Source organism: Coenobita brevimanus, chromosome 72 (genome assembly GCF_032717465.1).
Source record: "Coenobita brevimanus isolate Jiangsu-jjx chromosome 72, ASM3271746v2, whole genome shotgun sequence".
NCBI classification, from domain to species: Eukaryota; Metazoa; Arthropoda; class Malacostraca; order Decapoda; family Coenobitidae; genus Coenobita; species Coenobita brevimanus.
The window spans coordinates 40,397,643-40,413,354 of record NC_137025.1 but is presented as its reverse complement, the minus strand read 5'-3'; the positions used below and the strand labels follow the sequence as shown (position 1 = coordinate 40,413,354).

Here is a 15,712-nt window from a genome sequence, read left to right as displayed (position 1 = left end):
TATGTGGAAGGTATTAAGAATATATGGAGTGGAGGGGAAGTTGCTGAGTGCTGTGAAGAGTATGTACGAAGGAGCTAGGGCTACGGTGCGAGTGGATGGTGAACTGAGTGAGTTCTTTGATCTCAATGTGGGACTGAAACAGGGTTGTGTGATGTCTCCATGGCTGTTTAATATATACATGGATGGGGTTGTAAAGGAGGTGCAGGGTAGGGCAGTGGATGTGGGGTTGGCTCTAATGAATGAGGGTGAGATTTGGAAGCTTCCGGTGTTGCTGTTTCTGATGATACAGTATTGTTGAGTGAAGATGAATGGGAGTTGCAAGGTTTGGTGGATGAATTTGGGACAGTGTGTAAGAGGAGGAATCTGAAATTTAATGTAAACAAAAGTAAAGTTATGGTGTTTGAGAGGAATGAAGTCACAGAGTGTGCAGTGAGGTTGGATGGTGAGGATATGGAGAATGTGAGTGCATTCAAGTACTTGGGTAGTGTGATGAGTAAGGATGGAACTCTGGGGGATGAAGTACGTGAAAGGGTACAGCAGGGAAGGAAGGTTGTTGGTACACTGAAAGCAGTGATGAGAAATAGGGAGGTGAGTATGGAAGTTAAGAAGTCACTGCATGATAGTATTGTGATCTCTACCCTGACGTATGGAAGCGAGTCGTGGACCTTGCAAGAGGGGAGCAAGTCAAGAGTGAGAGCAGTGGAAATGAGTTACTTGAGAGGAGCATGTGGAGTGACATGGAGGGACAGGTTGACGAATGAAGAAGTGAAGGAACGCTGTGGGGTGGATATGGATGTGGTTGAGAAGATTAGGAGAAATACACTGAGGTGGTTTGGACATGTGAAGAGAATGGAGAATGAGAGACTGACTAAGAGGGTGTATGTAGGTGAGGTGGAGGGAGGAAGAGGGAGAGGTAGACCGAGGATGAGGTGGAGGGATGGAGTTGAGAGGTATATGAGGGAGGGGGGGTGAGTTGGGGGGAGGGTAGTCAAATGGTGGGTGACAGAGCGACTTGGAGGCGTTTTGTCTGCGGCCACCCTTTGCGGGATTAGGGCGTCGGGCTATAGATAGATAGATAGATAGATAGTCATAATGCGCCGACGGAAAAAATGAGGATATGAGTTGCAGGTGTTGTACGGATGCAACCCCAAATAATGTTTCATAATACCTTAGAAAAAAAAAAATACACATTCGTCTGAAACAATCTTGGGGGCCCAGAAGATTATATCACTAGGTCTTGAAAACCACTGCTCACTCTTTCGCTATTCATCGTAAAAAATGGAGTCCATAACAGTACTTACGTCCATACGTGTACATATAAAAATTATATTGGTGAATTTTGCATGTTTTGCTTCAGATACGAGCTAGTGGCTCCACCTGACGGCCTTTGGGGTGTACCACTCGCCAACGGGTCCTGGAGTGGTATGCTGGGAATGCTGCAGAGGAAGGTCAGCTACTAGTACAGTACAATATATTTCGGTATTACTATACTCCATTCACCAAGTCTGGCACCATATCAGTGATGTCGTCAACAACTGTAGCACTGATAAAGGTTCTCATCCTCAGTACTGGATATATCTTTTTGTATTGCCTTTATATTGGTTCTCAAGGTAATAAACAGAGGTTCACCTAGTGTAGAGGATTCACATCAACACTACAGGCGTTGAGAACATCGCTGATGATGCCAAACTTGGTGAACTGGAGTGTAGTGTTATTTTCTAAATCTTACATTCAGAGAGAGAGAGAGAGACCATGAAACTGAAGCAGGGAGAGAGGCACGCCCACTGTTCATTGTAAAACCAACCAGCCAGCACACACACACACACACACACACACACACACACACACACACACACACACACACACACACACACACACACACACATGCTAAGGATCTTACAAATAAACATCAGTGGTATTAGCAGAAAAACTACAGAACGACACAGTTTCCATAACACACAGACAACATCGACATCAGTTCTATTAAAGCTGTGTTCTTCTCTCTGTCTGCGTGTGGAAACTTTATCTGTTATTCTGATGTTCCTGAGACACACTACACTAGGTGGGTGGGCAGATTAGCGAGTAGGTAGACGGGTGAATTTGTTTTCATCAAATGAGTTATAGGGTGGTTGTTGCTGCATTTTTACCAGCCGTCATTCAGTACTGACTGGAGCAGTTCTGAAAATGATTCCAGATCCTCGTATAACACTACAACCAAAATTAAAACTTTTTGTTCTTACGGTACCTTTTTGCCTCGTGTACAAAATTTCACTATCTAAAAGCTCATAATGTCGTACCATTTATAATTCAAATCCAGCTCTGGAGACGAGCCTATGTTGCTGGTAGAAGTAATATAAGAGAATAAGCTCACAGACAGGTTCATCACTTCACACAATATTATCTACACTAGACTAAAACAATACAGGACACCATCAACTAACGAATAATGCACACCTAATAACAACACCACTGAAATATCATTAGTACAAATCGGAGTACAAACTGTAAAAAGAAACGTAATTATGTACAATGGGCCGCACATAAAACTAGGACAGCGTCTGTGTGAAATGGTGGTCGAGCAACAATTTCCGGCGTTCATTCATCACAGTTACTGGGTTATTTCAGCTAATATAGGACACCTCCTTCATTCACGTCATTGCTCCCAACCAACATGTGATAATGTGAAGGTTGTCAAGTGTATCAAATGCTACACCTCTGCTACACATTGATGCCGACCCAGGTTCATAATATTGACCAATGTACGTATCACCACTCACACCATCCCTATCAGCATACAGTCCATCTCTCACTCTACTCTAGATCATCCCGAACTCAGTAATAGCCAATTATGTCGGTGCAAAACACCCATCATGTCATGAGCATAAACTGTAATACAGGACAGTCCTGGAGCTCTACTTCAAGAACAACTTAAAAAAAAATTAAAACATCCTGAGCAACTACCACATCCCAACATGTCCTCCACACAGACATAATGGCGTACTATACCTCCTCCCCCGACCTCCCCTGTCCCCTTACACTAACCATTCAAACTTCCTGGACCTCCATGACCTCCCATCGGACCATCATCCCATTATTGCATTACACACATTGAAAAGTAGAGGCCTCCCAGGGGGGAATCACACCAGCCTCGAGCCGATACATATCTAGCGCGGCCCGGAATATGACCTTGACCTCCCTTCACCTATTTCGAACCCGTAGATTTTCATCTCTGCTACACGCCTGTAAATTTTTGTGATGATAACTTAAGCGGTTGCGAAGTTATCGTGCTTACAGACACACACACAGACAGACAAATTGAAAACAGTACCAGCTTAGCTATCGCGGCTGCTAACAACCCAAGTAAAAAAAAAAAAATCTTCACAAATTAAGGAAAGGCAAACAGGGCACAGTGAACAAATGACAGAACAAGCACTAACAATTTCCAACCTTAGCTCTTGTGGACATACAAAGCAATCAATCAATCAATCAATCAATCATTCCTGTGGCACCCTCGGGGATGCATAGGGCCTCGATGAACTCACACCACCACATCCTATCTTGTGCTAACTCCTCAAGCAATCACTATACTACAATCACAACTACAACCGATAAATCCCACATCCCTAGCGCAAACACACACAAAAAAGAAAAACTTCTATCCCAACTTATCTTCTGTAACAAAGCAAGTTATTAGGAAGAGAGATACAGTAGAAAAAATAAAAAGGGGTTCAGGTGGCTGCAATAGAACTAGAATCCACAAACAACCTAAAGAAACCATTAATGAACTGCATAAAACGCTTAAGAAAGACAATTCGAAAAAAAACTCTCTCTCTCTCTCTCTCTCTCTCTCTCTCTCTCTCTCTATATATATATATGGACACCCTTGATAACAATAACAAACCACCACACATTCAAATACACACCCTCTCCAAAGCGTGAACATTTACTGGACAATGATGGAATAATCCCTAGCATGAAGGAGCAAGTAGATAACACAGTTTGCAAATAATAATAAAATAATAATAATAATAATAATAGTCCATCATCATCATCATCATCATCCGGACTTCCTTTCCCACCCTAGGGCAGGATGAGGAGTAGCAACGTCCACACAGCCTAAGTTTGTCTAATTCAGTGGGCCACGCTTTTTCCATCCACTCATAATTCAAGTCCACGGAATCCTGGCTCCATAAGATAGGCCAAAAAATTTCACCACATTCTGTAGCTTCGCATATTCCTATCTGATAGAGTCAATCTGAAAGCTGTCACGTTAAAAAGGGATGCCAAATAATAATAATAATAATAATAATAATAATAATAATAATTTACTATTACAATAATAATAATAATAATAATAATAATAATAATTATTATTATTATTATTAAAATAATAAAACAACAACAACAGCAATTAGACTACTATTACTACTACTACTGCTACTACTACTACGACTGTTACTACTACTACTACTACAACTACTACTACTAATCATCATCATCATCATCATCATCATCCGGACCTCCTTTCCCACTCTAGGGCAGAGTGAAGAGTAGCAACGTCCAGCCAGCCCAAGCTTACCCAGTCCAATGGGCCACTCTTCCATTCACTCATCATTCAAGCCACCGGAATCCTGGCTCTATCTGATACGCCAAAAACATTCATTGCATTCTGTAGCTTCACATAAAGGTATCCGATAATGTCAATCCGTATACTGTCACGTTAAAAAGCTGTGCCAAATCCCTGATCATGCCTTCTCACAACATTCATCCAGACAGCTCTATCTCTTGTTAGTCCTCCAGCCTCACCAACTTCCATATCTCTCTTCCTCACACACTCATCCACCATAACCCTCCACCTTCTTCTTGGCCTACCTCGCCTCCTCTCTCCTTCAAATTCGTTCAGATATACCCTCTTCATCACTATCGTTATCCATTCTCTCAACATTACCATTCCATCTCATTACACTCTCTTCGATTTGGGTGTCCACAGACTTCCTCACTCCGCATGTTTCACGAGTCACATTACTTCGTATCCTATCCACTCTCTGTACTCCACATACATTCTTCAGCAGTCCCATCTCCACTGCTGTCACTGTCGTCTTCTCATTTTCATGCCACACCATAGTCTCAAATCTATCTGTTAAAGTTGGCACTAACACTCCTTCATGTAAGCCTCGTGCAACTGCAGCACTCAAGCCTTTGTTTCTTATCAAAGCCTTCATGGCATCAAGTACTTTCCTTCCTTGTGTTACTGTACTTTCCACTTCTTATGCACATTTTCCTATTTTTTTCTATCACTGTACCCAGGTATTTGAACTCTTTCACCAATTCCAGTCTCACACACACTAGTATCACACTGGGAGTCACCTTATCTCTCAATAACCATCAATTTATTCTATTCTACATTTACTCTCAAGGCACGACGCTCACAGACATTAGCAAAACTCTGCAGTGGTCTACCAAGTTCTTGTCCGGTATTTGCAAGTAGTACTGCTTCATCAGCATACAACAAATTTGAGATATTCCATCCATCACCATTCATTACCAACTCCATCTCTCTCTCTCTCCTTTAATAATAATAATAATAATAATAATAATAATAATAATAATAACAACAACAATAACAGCAATAACAACAATAATAATAATAATAATAATAATAATAATAACAACAATAACAACAGTAACAACAACAATAACAACAACAACAATAACAGTAATAACAACAACAATAACAACAACAATAAGAACAACAACAATATTAACAACAGTAATAATAATAATAATAATAATAAAAACCCAAGAGCAACCTAAAAAATCTCGGTCCACCTAAAAAACCTAGCTAACACTCTTTCACGTAGGCAACGAATAGTCTACTGATACCAGAGCTCCGGAAACAGAATACTATCTAACAGTGCTCGTTAGGATTCATTTTCCTCCCACTGTTAAGGCATATATACACGGACTGCGTAGGCTTGATAAAAACAGAAATATAGGATTGATGAAAGATGTGATGTGAGTTTGTTAATCAAAAGGAAGAAATGACTATGGTCATGCAACGGGATGAATATTAACAAGTAAGTGAGCAAGGTATATGTGAGGCTGAGTGCAAGAGGTGGCATAGAACATCGCGTGGATGTGATATGTGGCTAAACTGGCAATGTGTGAAGAAGCAAGGTACAGTATATGCTTGGGATGCAGGAATGTCCATTCAACTAAACCTTTTGTTGCCTCATCAAAAGTACTCCAAGGATCAGGTCAGTCAGTCCCACCATTTGAGTTGAGAGTGATCAGCATCGCTCTAACACTGAGTGGTATTATGCAAGCAATTAGCCTCAGTCTTCCTGGGATTTAAACCATGAAGGGTCCTAGCTGGTTGGAGTGCCTTGATCCCACAGAGCTCTGTAATATGGAGGGCCTACAGTATCTCCGTAGCAAGCGTGTGACTTACGACCGCCATACTGAAACACCCACACTTGTTGCCTCCACTGTGGTAAAGCAATTGGAAAATTGTTCATAGCTTGCTGTTTCTGTTTCGCTGCTGCATCTGTGTATACATATGCATCATAATACAAAACTATATATAAATTATGATTATTTTCTGCCAAGGTTTACGAATTATATGATACATTTAGATGCTGATACCAGGGCTTCTTGAAAAGGAACAATCTTTTTCTCGACCATTTAACATATCCAATAATCTTGTGAGAATTAGCAACAAGATGCATTTCATACCCGTGAAATGTAAAGCCATCTCTTTTCTATGAACTCCTGTTCCCAATTTTGCTTCCGTAAGTTGCGCAGTGGACCACGGCACTATATTTTCCTGATTCATCAGCTGATTTCAAAGGGTGCGAGCGTCAGGTGTGGTGCTTAAACATGGCTGCCACTAAACCTGCGCCGCCCTGGCGGCGGACACACAAACAACGGGGCGCTACCCATGAGAAAGCCCCTCCATGTTATATAGTAGAGCTCAGTGCTTGAGACACTATAACAGATCTTTGCCTTTTTCCTGTACAGACCCCCAGTGTATTGGCCATGATGTCCCCATACCCCACTCTCCAGTTTGTCGAAATCATTATCATTACCAGTCCCATTACTGACAGTATGACTTCAAACGATGTCAAATAGTTGTACTTTACACATGGATAACTGGGAACAGAATAGGAAAGAAAATCAATAGAATAATATCCTTTTTATTTGCAAATGACATTTATTTTGCATTATCAAAGAACGAGTCCCATATCCCAAGATTTTGGTCCCCATACCCCCAAGGGGCATGGATACCCCCGGTTAACAATCCCTGCACTAGAATACCAGGCGTCATTTGGTTATACGGTTATCACCCAGATTAATAATTGGCTTCCTGGGTTACAGGGAACTATTTGGTTTGTCACACACTGTAGTCATATGAAGGCAGAACTTCTCGTACATCGAATGAATGGGTGGTGGGTGCCCTCACCTATAACACGACTGATAAAGAATATAAATGGACTGATAAAGGGATTTCAGTCTGTCTATGTATAGCCAGACGCCTTAATCCTGTAAGAGGTGCTCACAAACAAATCTTCTCCACGTCGCCTTGTTCCCTGCCTTTTCAATGCCCTCCCCCCAACTTACACCTCCCTCTCTCATATACCTCTTTAGTCCAACCCTCCATCTCATCTTCGGTCTCCCCCTCCCTCAACTCCTTTCTACCTCACTCACATAAACTCTCTTCGTTAGTCTCTCACTCTCCATCCTCTACATATGATCAAGTAACTTCACTGTATTTACTCCTAACTCTTTGTCACATAGACTTCCGCATCACAATGTTCCTTCATTTCCTCATTTTTCAGTCTGTCTTTCCACGTAACTCCGCATGCCCCTTTCAAAGAACTTATTTCCACTGCTCTCACTCTTGACTTGTGTCTTTCCAACAAGGTCCAAGCTTCAACTCAATACGTTAGAGTTGGTATCACAGTACTGTCATGCAACGACTTTTTTACTTCCATGCTCACTTCTCAGTTTCTTATCATTGCTTTCAATGAACCAGCAACCTTTCTTCCTTGGTGAACCCTTTCAAGCACTTCGGCCTCTAAACTTCCATCCTTACACATCACGCTACCGAAGTACTTTAATGCACTCACATTTTCCGTCTCCTTACTACACAGCCTCACTGTCAATTCAGTGGCACAATATCTTTCAAACACCACACCTTTACTTCTCCGTACATTCACATTTAGATTCCACTCCTTACGCACTCTCCCAAACTCATTCGCCAAGCCTTGCAGTTCCCCTTCGTCTTCACTTAAAAATATTCTTATAGTGTCATCTATCAACAGCAGAACAGGAAATTTCCAAACTCTGCCAGATTTCGGAGACCTAAATGTAGAATGAATGGATGTGTGACCCTTTTGCACTGGCACGCTGTTTATCGGCTTTCCTCTTCCCATTTCCGGATCGCTATCTTCCTGCGTAATTTTGGGAAATACGACGACGACGACGACAACGACGATGATGATGATGATGATGATGATGATGACGATAAATACGTAGTTAAGAAAAAAACGATGATGGTGATGATGATGTTGATGATGATGATGTGAAATAATTCCTTAAGAAAAGAGTGATGGTGATGATACGAAATAACCCCTTAACAAAACAAGGATGGTGATGGTAATCATGATGTACAGTAGGTCCTAATGAAAAAATTATCTCGTAACTGCTTTTCTACCGTCAGTTTTCTGTTTGTCTGGTTGCTTGTTTGCTAAGACTAGGCAATTTTACTCCATTTGGAATATCTTTTTTACAAGCTGGAGGTATCAGTAAGATAGATAGGGGAGGTATGTAGGCAGACAGGTAGATAGGTGAAAACCAGTGTCGATAATGTGGATGATGTGTAGAATCATTGCTACCAATATAAAGTCGTGAGGCGTTGGATAGTTCGTTGTGGGGTTTTATACTGAGGTATGTGCTGCTTCATCTCCCTTGCCCCTCTGTCTATCTTGTATCGTAAGTGGAGGTTAGATATAGACACTCTTGGGTTACGGGGTTGTTATATCCTGGTGTGATGGACAGAGTGACGTGACCCACATAATGTCAGGTTGACGGCGAACCTCCCACACTATCCTATCTACTAAGCTTCCTTCTGTCTTCTCTGGTTCTCTCTGGCTTTCAGAATATCTCCTTCTATTTCTGGGAATATATACTGTTCGGTATGTAATGTCTGGCACTTTTCCGCCACTTGGCCTAGCCGGCGTACGGCAGTTACCCCACGTGTTTGCTGCATAATGGGAATCTGAAAAATATTATGTGTTTTGCATTCTGATCAGAGGATGTGTATGTCTCCACCCGAACCCTAGACATTGCATGTTGTGCAAGTGGTAGGCTATAGTGTATATTGTGCTATGATATATTATACTAATGCCCATAACTGTACATGCCTATACATATTGTGTTATATTAATGCCAATAGAGGATATAAATAATAGCTATTATGATTCCTTCATTATGGGTCTCTCTCAAGTATATAAAATCGCCGGCATTAAAAACAAGTATAAACCAACTATATGTCACTGTACTGAAAGGGTTCAACCCAGGAGAATTTAACCTTCATTCCTAGCGTATTTCTTTTATGATTTTTTTTCCTATTATGTCTTCATGTATCGACAAAGACTATTCAAATTTTATACAAGAATACAAAATGCTGAAACGAACTGGTAGTACAGAGCTGCTCCAGTGCTTCCATACCTCACGTGAATGCCTCCTTGGGATCCGTGCTTTTGTCGGTGTTGCTGGTTTATAACACCTCGTTCTTAGACATTCATTTTGCATACTGCACTTTGTTTTGCTTTTGTGTGTTATTCGATTTGCTCTGTTCAACTCGATGATGTATCTTTATTTTTCTCAGATTACCCGGTTTGTAAGGAACTACAGCTGTAAGGGAATTAATGAAGGCTGCAGCTAACTCCCCAATTCCAAAAGTTATCTCCTGAATTCAGTAAAAGTATTTGGAAGTAGGAAAAATAAAATAGGAAAGACGTCACAGTATCGAAGTGGCCAATATCAGCATCACTACATAAATAAAATACAGAAGTAGATCAACATGCCATGGCAAGTAATGAGCTGAAAAGGAAGTTGTTAGCAAGCCTCCCAGATTAGGACTGGGGCTTGCATTCTTGTGGGGTAAGGAAGCTCCCTAACACCTCATCCTTAGTGATTTATTTATTGATATGGCTGGTTAATATCCTTTTGTACGTTATTTATGCTGAGTATGGAGATACTAGAAGGATTTTTGTTACACAGAAGAGGAACGTAAGGTGTAATAAACAAAACAAATCACTTAAGAAAAGGTGTTGGGGAACTTCAACGAGAATACCAACCTACTACTCTTGTGCCCGTATCTCGTCGTTAAGAAGACTCACTGACATCTTTTCCCAACAGTTTTATATTCGGACACGGCTGGTTATTTTTCTCTTGTACGGTAGTTACATGCACAGAGTATGACGATACTAGATTCGTTTAAATAACACAGAAGAGGATTGGGAGGTACAGTAAGCAAAATTAATCTCTTAGGAAGAGGAGTTTGAGATCCTTTTTAACTTTTTATAATATAACCTTTGATGCAGGAAGTTGAGATCGCCCTTGGCCCGTTCGGTGTGACCTGGTCGAGGGAGCAGGTGGCGGACTTTTCTGTGTCTCTGTACAGCGACAAGGAGTCCATCCTAATGCAGCGGCCCGTCCAGCACAGCGACATGGCGGGATTCCTTAAGCCTTTCACACCCACGGTTAGTCTATTATTATTAGCCGTAGAGGTAGCACTGGAGGCTTCGTAGCACATCTTACAAAGCAATTATTTTCCCGTCATTCTGACCTTTAAAATTGAATTACTTCATTCTTACCTAACTATTACCCATTCCACCGTCTTTGATTCACATCAGGTCAGAATAGTTTTAGCTTACCATTTCCAGTGACCATGAACTTTGATCTTTCCCTGTGACCTTGACCTTTGAGTAGTTTTGTTCAGAATTGAATTTCTTTTCGTTTCAAAAGCTCAGCCAACATCAGATGAAATCTGTTTAAGCTGACCTCGGAGTGGGACTGACCTGCTACCTATCTCTTTCAAGAAGAATAGGTTACACTCTTGGGTGATCCTCAACCCATTCACCAAGTTTGATTGAAATAAAATCAAAACTATTTTAGTTATTTATTCATCCACAAACTCATAGGTCGAAGCCTGACCTTGGCCTGGGACTTTCACACCTTACTGGTTGTTTTCAGAACTGGATCCCTTTGCTCTTCCTTGACTTTTAACCCTGTCTCTAAGTTTTGTGTAAATCAATAAAAAACTAATTAAGTTGACCTTGACCTTGATTTTAACCCGTTGTTCTTAAAAATAATTGGTCTACTTTGTTGCTGACCCTTAACATTTCCAAGTTTAGTTAAAATTTGATGAAAACTGTATGAGTCACTTTTGTATAACACTCACATGGGCCAGGGCCAGACTTTGATCTTGCCTTGTGGGCTTGACTTTTGGTTGATCTTCCTCATATTGAATTTCTGTGCTTCCTTGACCTTTAACCCTTTCCCAGTATTTGGTGTAAATCGTTTAAAAATTGTATAGCCTTATCTTGAATTTTGGCCATGACGTTTAACCCATTGTTCGTAAAGAAATAATAGATATACTCCATGTCTGACCTTCAACCCTTCCAACATGTTTGGCTAAAATCGGATGAAAACTGTTTTAGTAATTTTGTTAACAAACACACACAGGCCAACCTTTGACTTTGTCTTGTGACATTGACATTTGACTAATTGACTATATTGTACATGCAAAGAATTAGAGCAGTCGCAACTCCATACTTTTCCTAGCACTTAGTGAAATTTATATTGCATTATTTAAAGGCGGGGTAAAGGAAATAACTTCTGCTTAAGATGCATTATCAGTGGATATTTATCATATGGTCCTGAATCACCTAGCAGACTTCCGACCACACAGCCAATTCTCTCAGACAGGAAAGTTATTATATACTATTTACCCTCCCCACAGCTGCTGAAAGAGATCTCCTTCAGCATTTAAAACGCGTCTCCTAGGAAAATACATTGTTTGAGTAATAGTTGTCTAATGAAAGAACCACTTACTGTAAAGACGTCATACTGAAATGTCACTCGCTGTATTGCATCCAAGTTTTCATTGTACTCATTAACATGAAGATTAATTTCACTCCTGCACTGTAGGGTGTTAATCATTAATAACTTAAATGCTATACATTTTAGTGGGCGAAACATCATCATGCATGTTAAAAGATATTTTTTTTCTTTACTTAGCTAAAATCGAAAGCTGTACCCCAAGGTAATGGAATAAAATGTGTGTGTATGTGTGTGTGTGTGTGTGTGTGTGTGTGTGTGTACTTGCAGGTGTGGGGACTGATACTGGCGTCGACATTGGCTGTGTGTACCGTGTTCGCTCTGGTGGCATGGCAGGAAGGACGCATGATCGGTATACCGACCAGGTAATCTTATTTTGTATTTTTAATAATCTGATTCTCTCTCTCTCTCTCTCTCTCTCTCTCTCTCTCTATCTGTGTGTGTGTGTGTGTGTGTGTGTGTGTGTTCTTACCTAATTGTTCTTACCTAATTGTATCTTTACAGGAATGAGTCAAGCTCGTACTGTCCCGTGTCTTAAACCATATTTATCGTACATATCCTTAAATTTGTGAATTGTTTTGGAACACACTATTTCATTCGGTAGTGCATTCCATTGATCAATTGCTCTGTTTGGGAAACTGAATTTCCTTACGTCTTTATCACCTCTCTTCTTATGCAGTTTTTTGCAGTGTCCTCTTGCTGATGCTTCTCCATATGTTAAGTAATCATTTATGTCTATTTTCTCCTTCCCTGATATGCACTTAAATAGCATTATCATGTCACCTCTTTTCCTTCTCTCCTGTAGTGTTGGTAGATTCAGTTTATTTAGTCTTTCTTCGTAGCTTAGGTCCCTTAAGCTTGGTATCCATCTTGTAGCGGCCCTTTGAACTTTTTCAATCTTGTCTATATGCTTTTTGAGATGAGGACTCCAGACTACTGATGTATATTCCAGGGTTGGTCTAATGAATGATGTTATTATCCTTCTTTGCATGTCTTCATTTATGTATGTGAATGCTATTCTCATATTTGCAAACAGTGTATACATGTTCCATACCTTCTCGCTGATGTGGTCAGCCGGAGATAGTCTGTTACTGATAATCACACCTAGGTCTTTCTCTCTTTCTGATGTGTATAGGGTTTTATTTCCTAACTTATAATCCCAATCAGGTCTTTTTCCACTTTTACCAAACTTGATTACATGACACTTGTCCACATTGAATTCCATTTGCCATGTACTACTCCATTCATGAAGTTTAATTCTTCTTGTAGCTCTTTACAAGAGTCTGTGTTAGTAATTCTCCTTTGTATTTTTGCATCATCTGCAAACATATTCAGATAGCTCTCATTTCCAGTGTTACTGTTTATATCATTTATATACACTAAAAACATGATTGGTGTCAGCACTGAACCCTGTGGTACTCCACTAGTCACTTCTTTCCATGATGAGTAGTTTCCTCTTAGTACTGTCCTCATTTCTCTTTTTATGAGAAAGTCTTGCATCCAACAAAACAGTTTGCCTCGAATTCCTCCTTGATGGTACGGTTTCCATAAAAGTCTTTGGTGTGGTACTGTGTCAAAAGCTTTCTTGAAATCTAAATAGATACTGTCCACTCATCCCTCCCTTTCCTGAATTATGTTTGTTACTCTGTCATAGTAGCTCAACAGATTAGTAACACATGATTTTCCTTTTCTGAAACCAAACTGTCTTTCTGTTATCATACTGTGTTCTTCTAGATGATTTACCCAAGCTTTTCTTATAAGCTTTTCTAATACCTTGCTTACAACACTGGTCAGTGATACTGGTCGGTAGTTGAGTGGATTTTGTCTATTTCCTTTCTTGAATAAGGGGACAATATTTGCTTTTTTCCAAATGTCAGGTAGTTTACCTTGACTCAAGGATTTCTTGAAAATTAAAAATAATGGTTTACTTAACTCCTTTGCACATTCTCGTAATACCCAACATGAAATTTCATCAGGACCACTTGCTTTTCCTCTGTCTAATCTTCTTAACTCCTCCTGTATTACTGTTTCTGCTATTTGTATATCTGGTAGTATGTGTGGACATGCGTGTTCCACATAGTCCCTCTCAAAATTTTTTTCTTCTGTAAAAACTAATTGGAAATTCTTATTTAGTGCTTCACAAATATCTTTCTCTTGTGTATAAGTGATTCCCTCGTCCGTAATGGATTGTATTATATCTTTTACTTTGGTTTTGCTTCTGATATAGCTGTAAAACAGCTTTGGTTGATCACTACTTTTATTTATTATATCCTCCTCAAACTGTTTTTGGGCTTCCGTCCTTATTCTTGTATAGTCGTTTCTTGCCTGTTTGTAATTATTATATGCCCTTTCACTATTGTGTCTTCTGTATCTATTTCACAACAAATCTCTTCTTTCTTTTGATTTTTTACATTCTGTATTGAACCATTTCTGTATTTTCTTATCTGCTTCTTTGTGCTGTGGGATGTACTTCTGGACTCCTATTTCATAAAATTCACAGAATTTTTTATATACAGCGTTTAAATCTTGTCCTCTAAGCTCATTTTCCCAATCAACTTCTAAGAAATACTTCTTTAGGTCTTGATAATTTCCCTTTTTATAGTTTAGGCTCTTTTTGTAACTGTCATTGCTGTTTACTATGTCATATGCTATCCTGAAGTTATAATTTAGTACTGCATGATCGCTTTTGCCGAGTGGAGGGTGATATAGTAAACTGTCAATATCATTTTCTTGCCTAGTAAATATTAGATCTAGCACTGAAGGTACATCAAGTCCTCTTTTTCTGGTGGTTTCCCTCACATGTTGCGTTAGGAAAAACTCTTGTACGAGATCCAGGAGCTTTTGGTCCCAACAGCTTTCTTGGTTAATTATATCTAGAGTATTCCAATTTATATTTGTATTGAAATCCCCAGTTAGTATAATTCTTTCCGATTTCTCTTCCGTTTTATGTAGTAATGATCTTATACTCTGAATTGTACTCACTCCCAGGTCCTCATATTCGTCTCTTTCCCATGTGTTTGATCTGGGTGGCATGTACAAATTGGCTACAATTACTTTACCTTCAGATGTGTTGATCTCTATTGCAATCAGTTCTACTTGTGATGGTATATCTAGTTTTATTTCCTTGACTTTTAGATTTTTCTTAGTGTGTGTGTGTGTGTGTGTGTGTGTGTGTGTGTGTGTGTGTTTGCTGTAGAAATTATGGGAGAACTATCTACATGGCTCCAAAGGGGTTTGAAAGGGGTAACTTTATATGATGATTTTAGTTTGGTTTAAAGTTGCTAAAGTGGCGCCCTCGACAGAGTGGAGGCTCCAGGCCTTTCCTATACCCCTTACTAACTATATAGATGACGAGTTACTGGAGAGGGTGGTGTATGTGGAGGAGTGGTGTAGGTTAAAGGGAGGTGTTGGTCGGTGTGCGATATAGCTGAAAGGATGATGTAGGAGAGTAGTGCGGGTGAGAAGCTGGAGTAGGTAAGAGGCTTGTATAGATGGGAAGGGTAGTGTATGAGAGGTTGGTGTGGGTAGAAAGTTGGTGTAGGTGGGTGGATGGTGTAGATGCAAAGAATGGTGAAATACATAT

The 15,712-nt window shown here is 40.0% G+C and overlaps 1 protein-coding gene across 1 annotated transcript in view; it reads left to right on the top strand.

The window, feature by feature from the left end:
- The window catches only part of LOC145407110 (glutamate receptor ionotropic, delta-1-like), a 58,052-nt gene that overhangs the window by 6,368 nt on the left and 35,972 nt on the right, over positions 1-15,712 (top strand). The window contains exons 4-6 of the mRNA XM_080278129.1: positions 1,295-1,448; positions 10,611-10,769; positions 12,400-12,494. Coding sequence (XP_080134255.1) covers positions 1,295-1,448; positions 10,611-10,769; positions 12,400-12,494 — 408 coding nt within the window. The remainder of the gene's footprint in view (positions 1-1,294; positions 1,449-10,610; positions 10,770-12,399; positions 12,495-15,712) is intronic.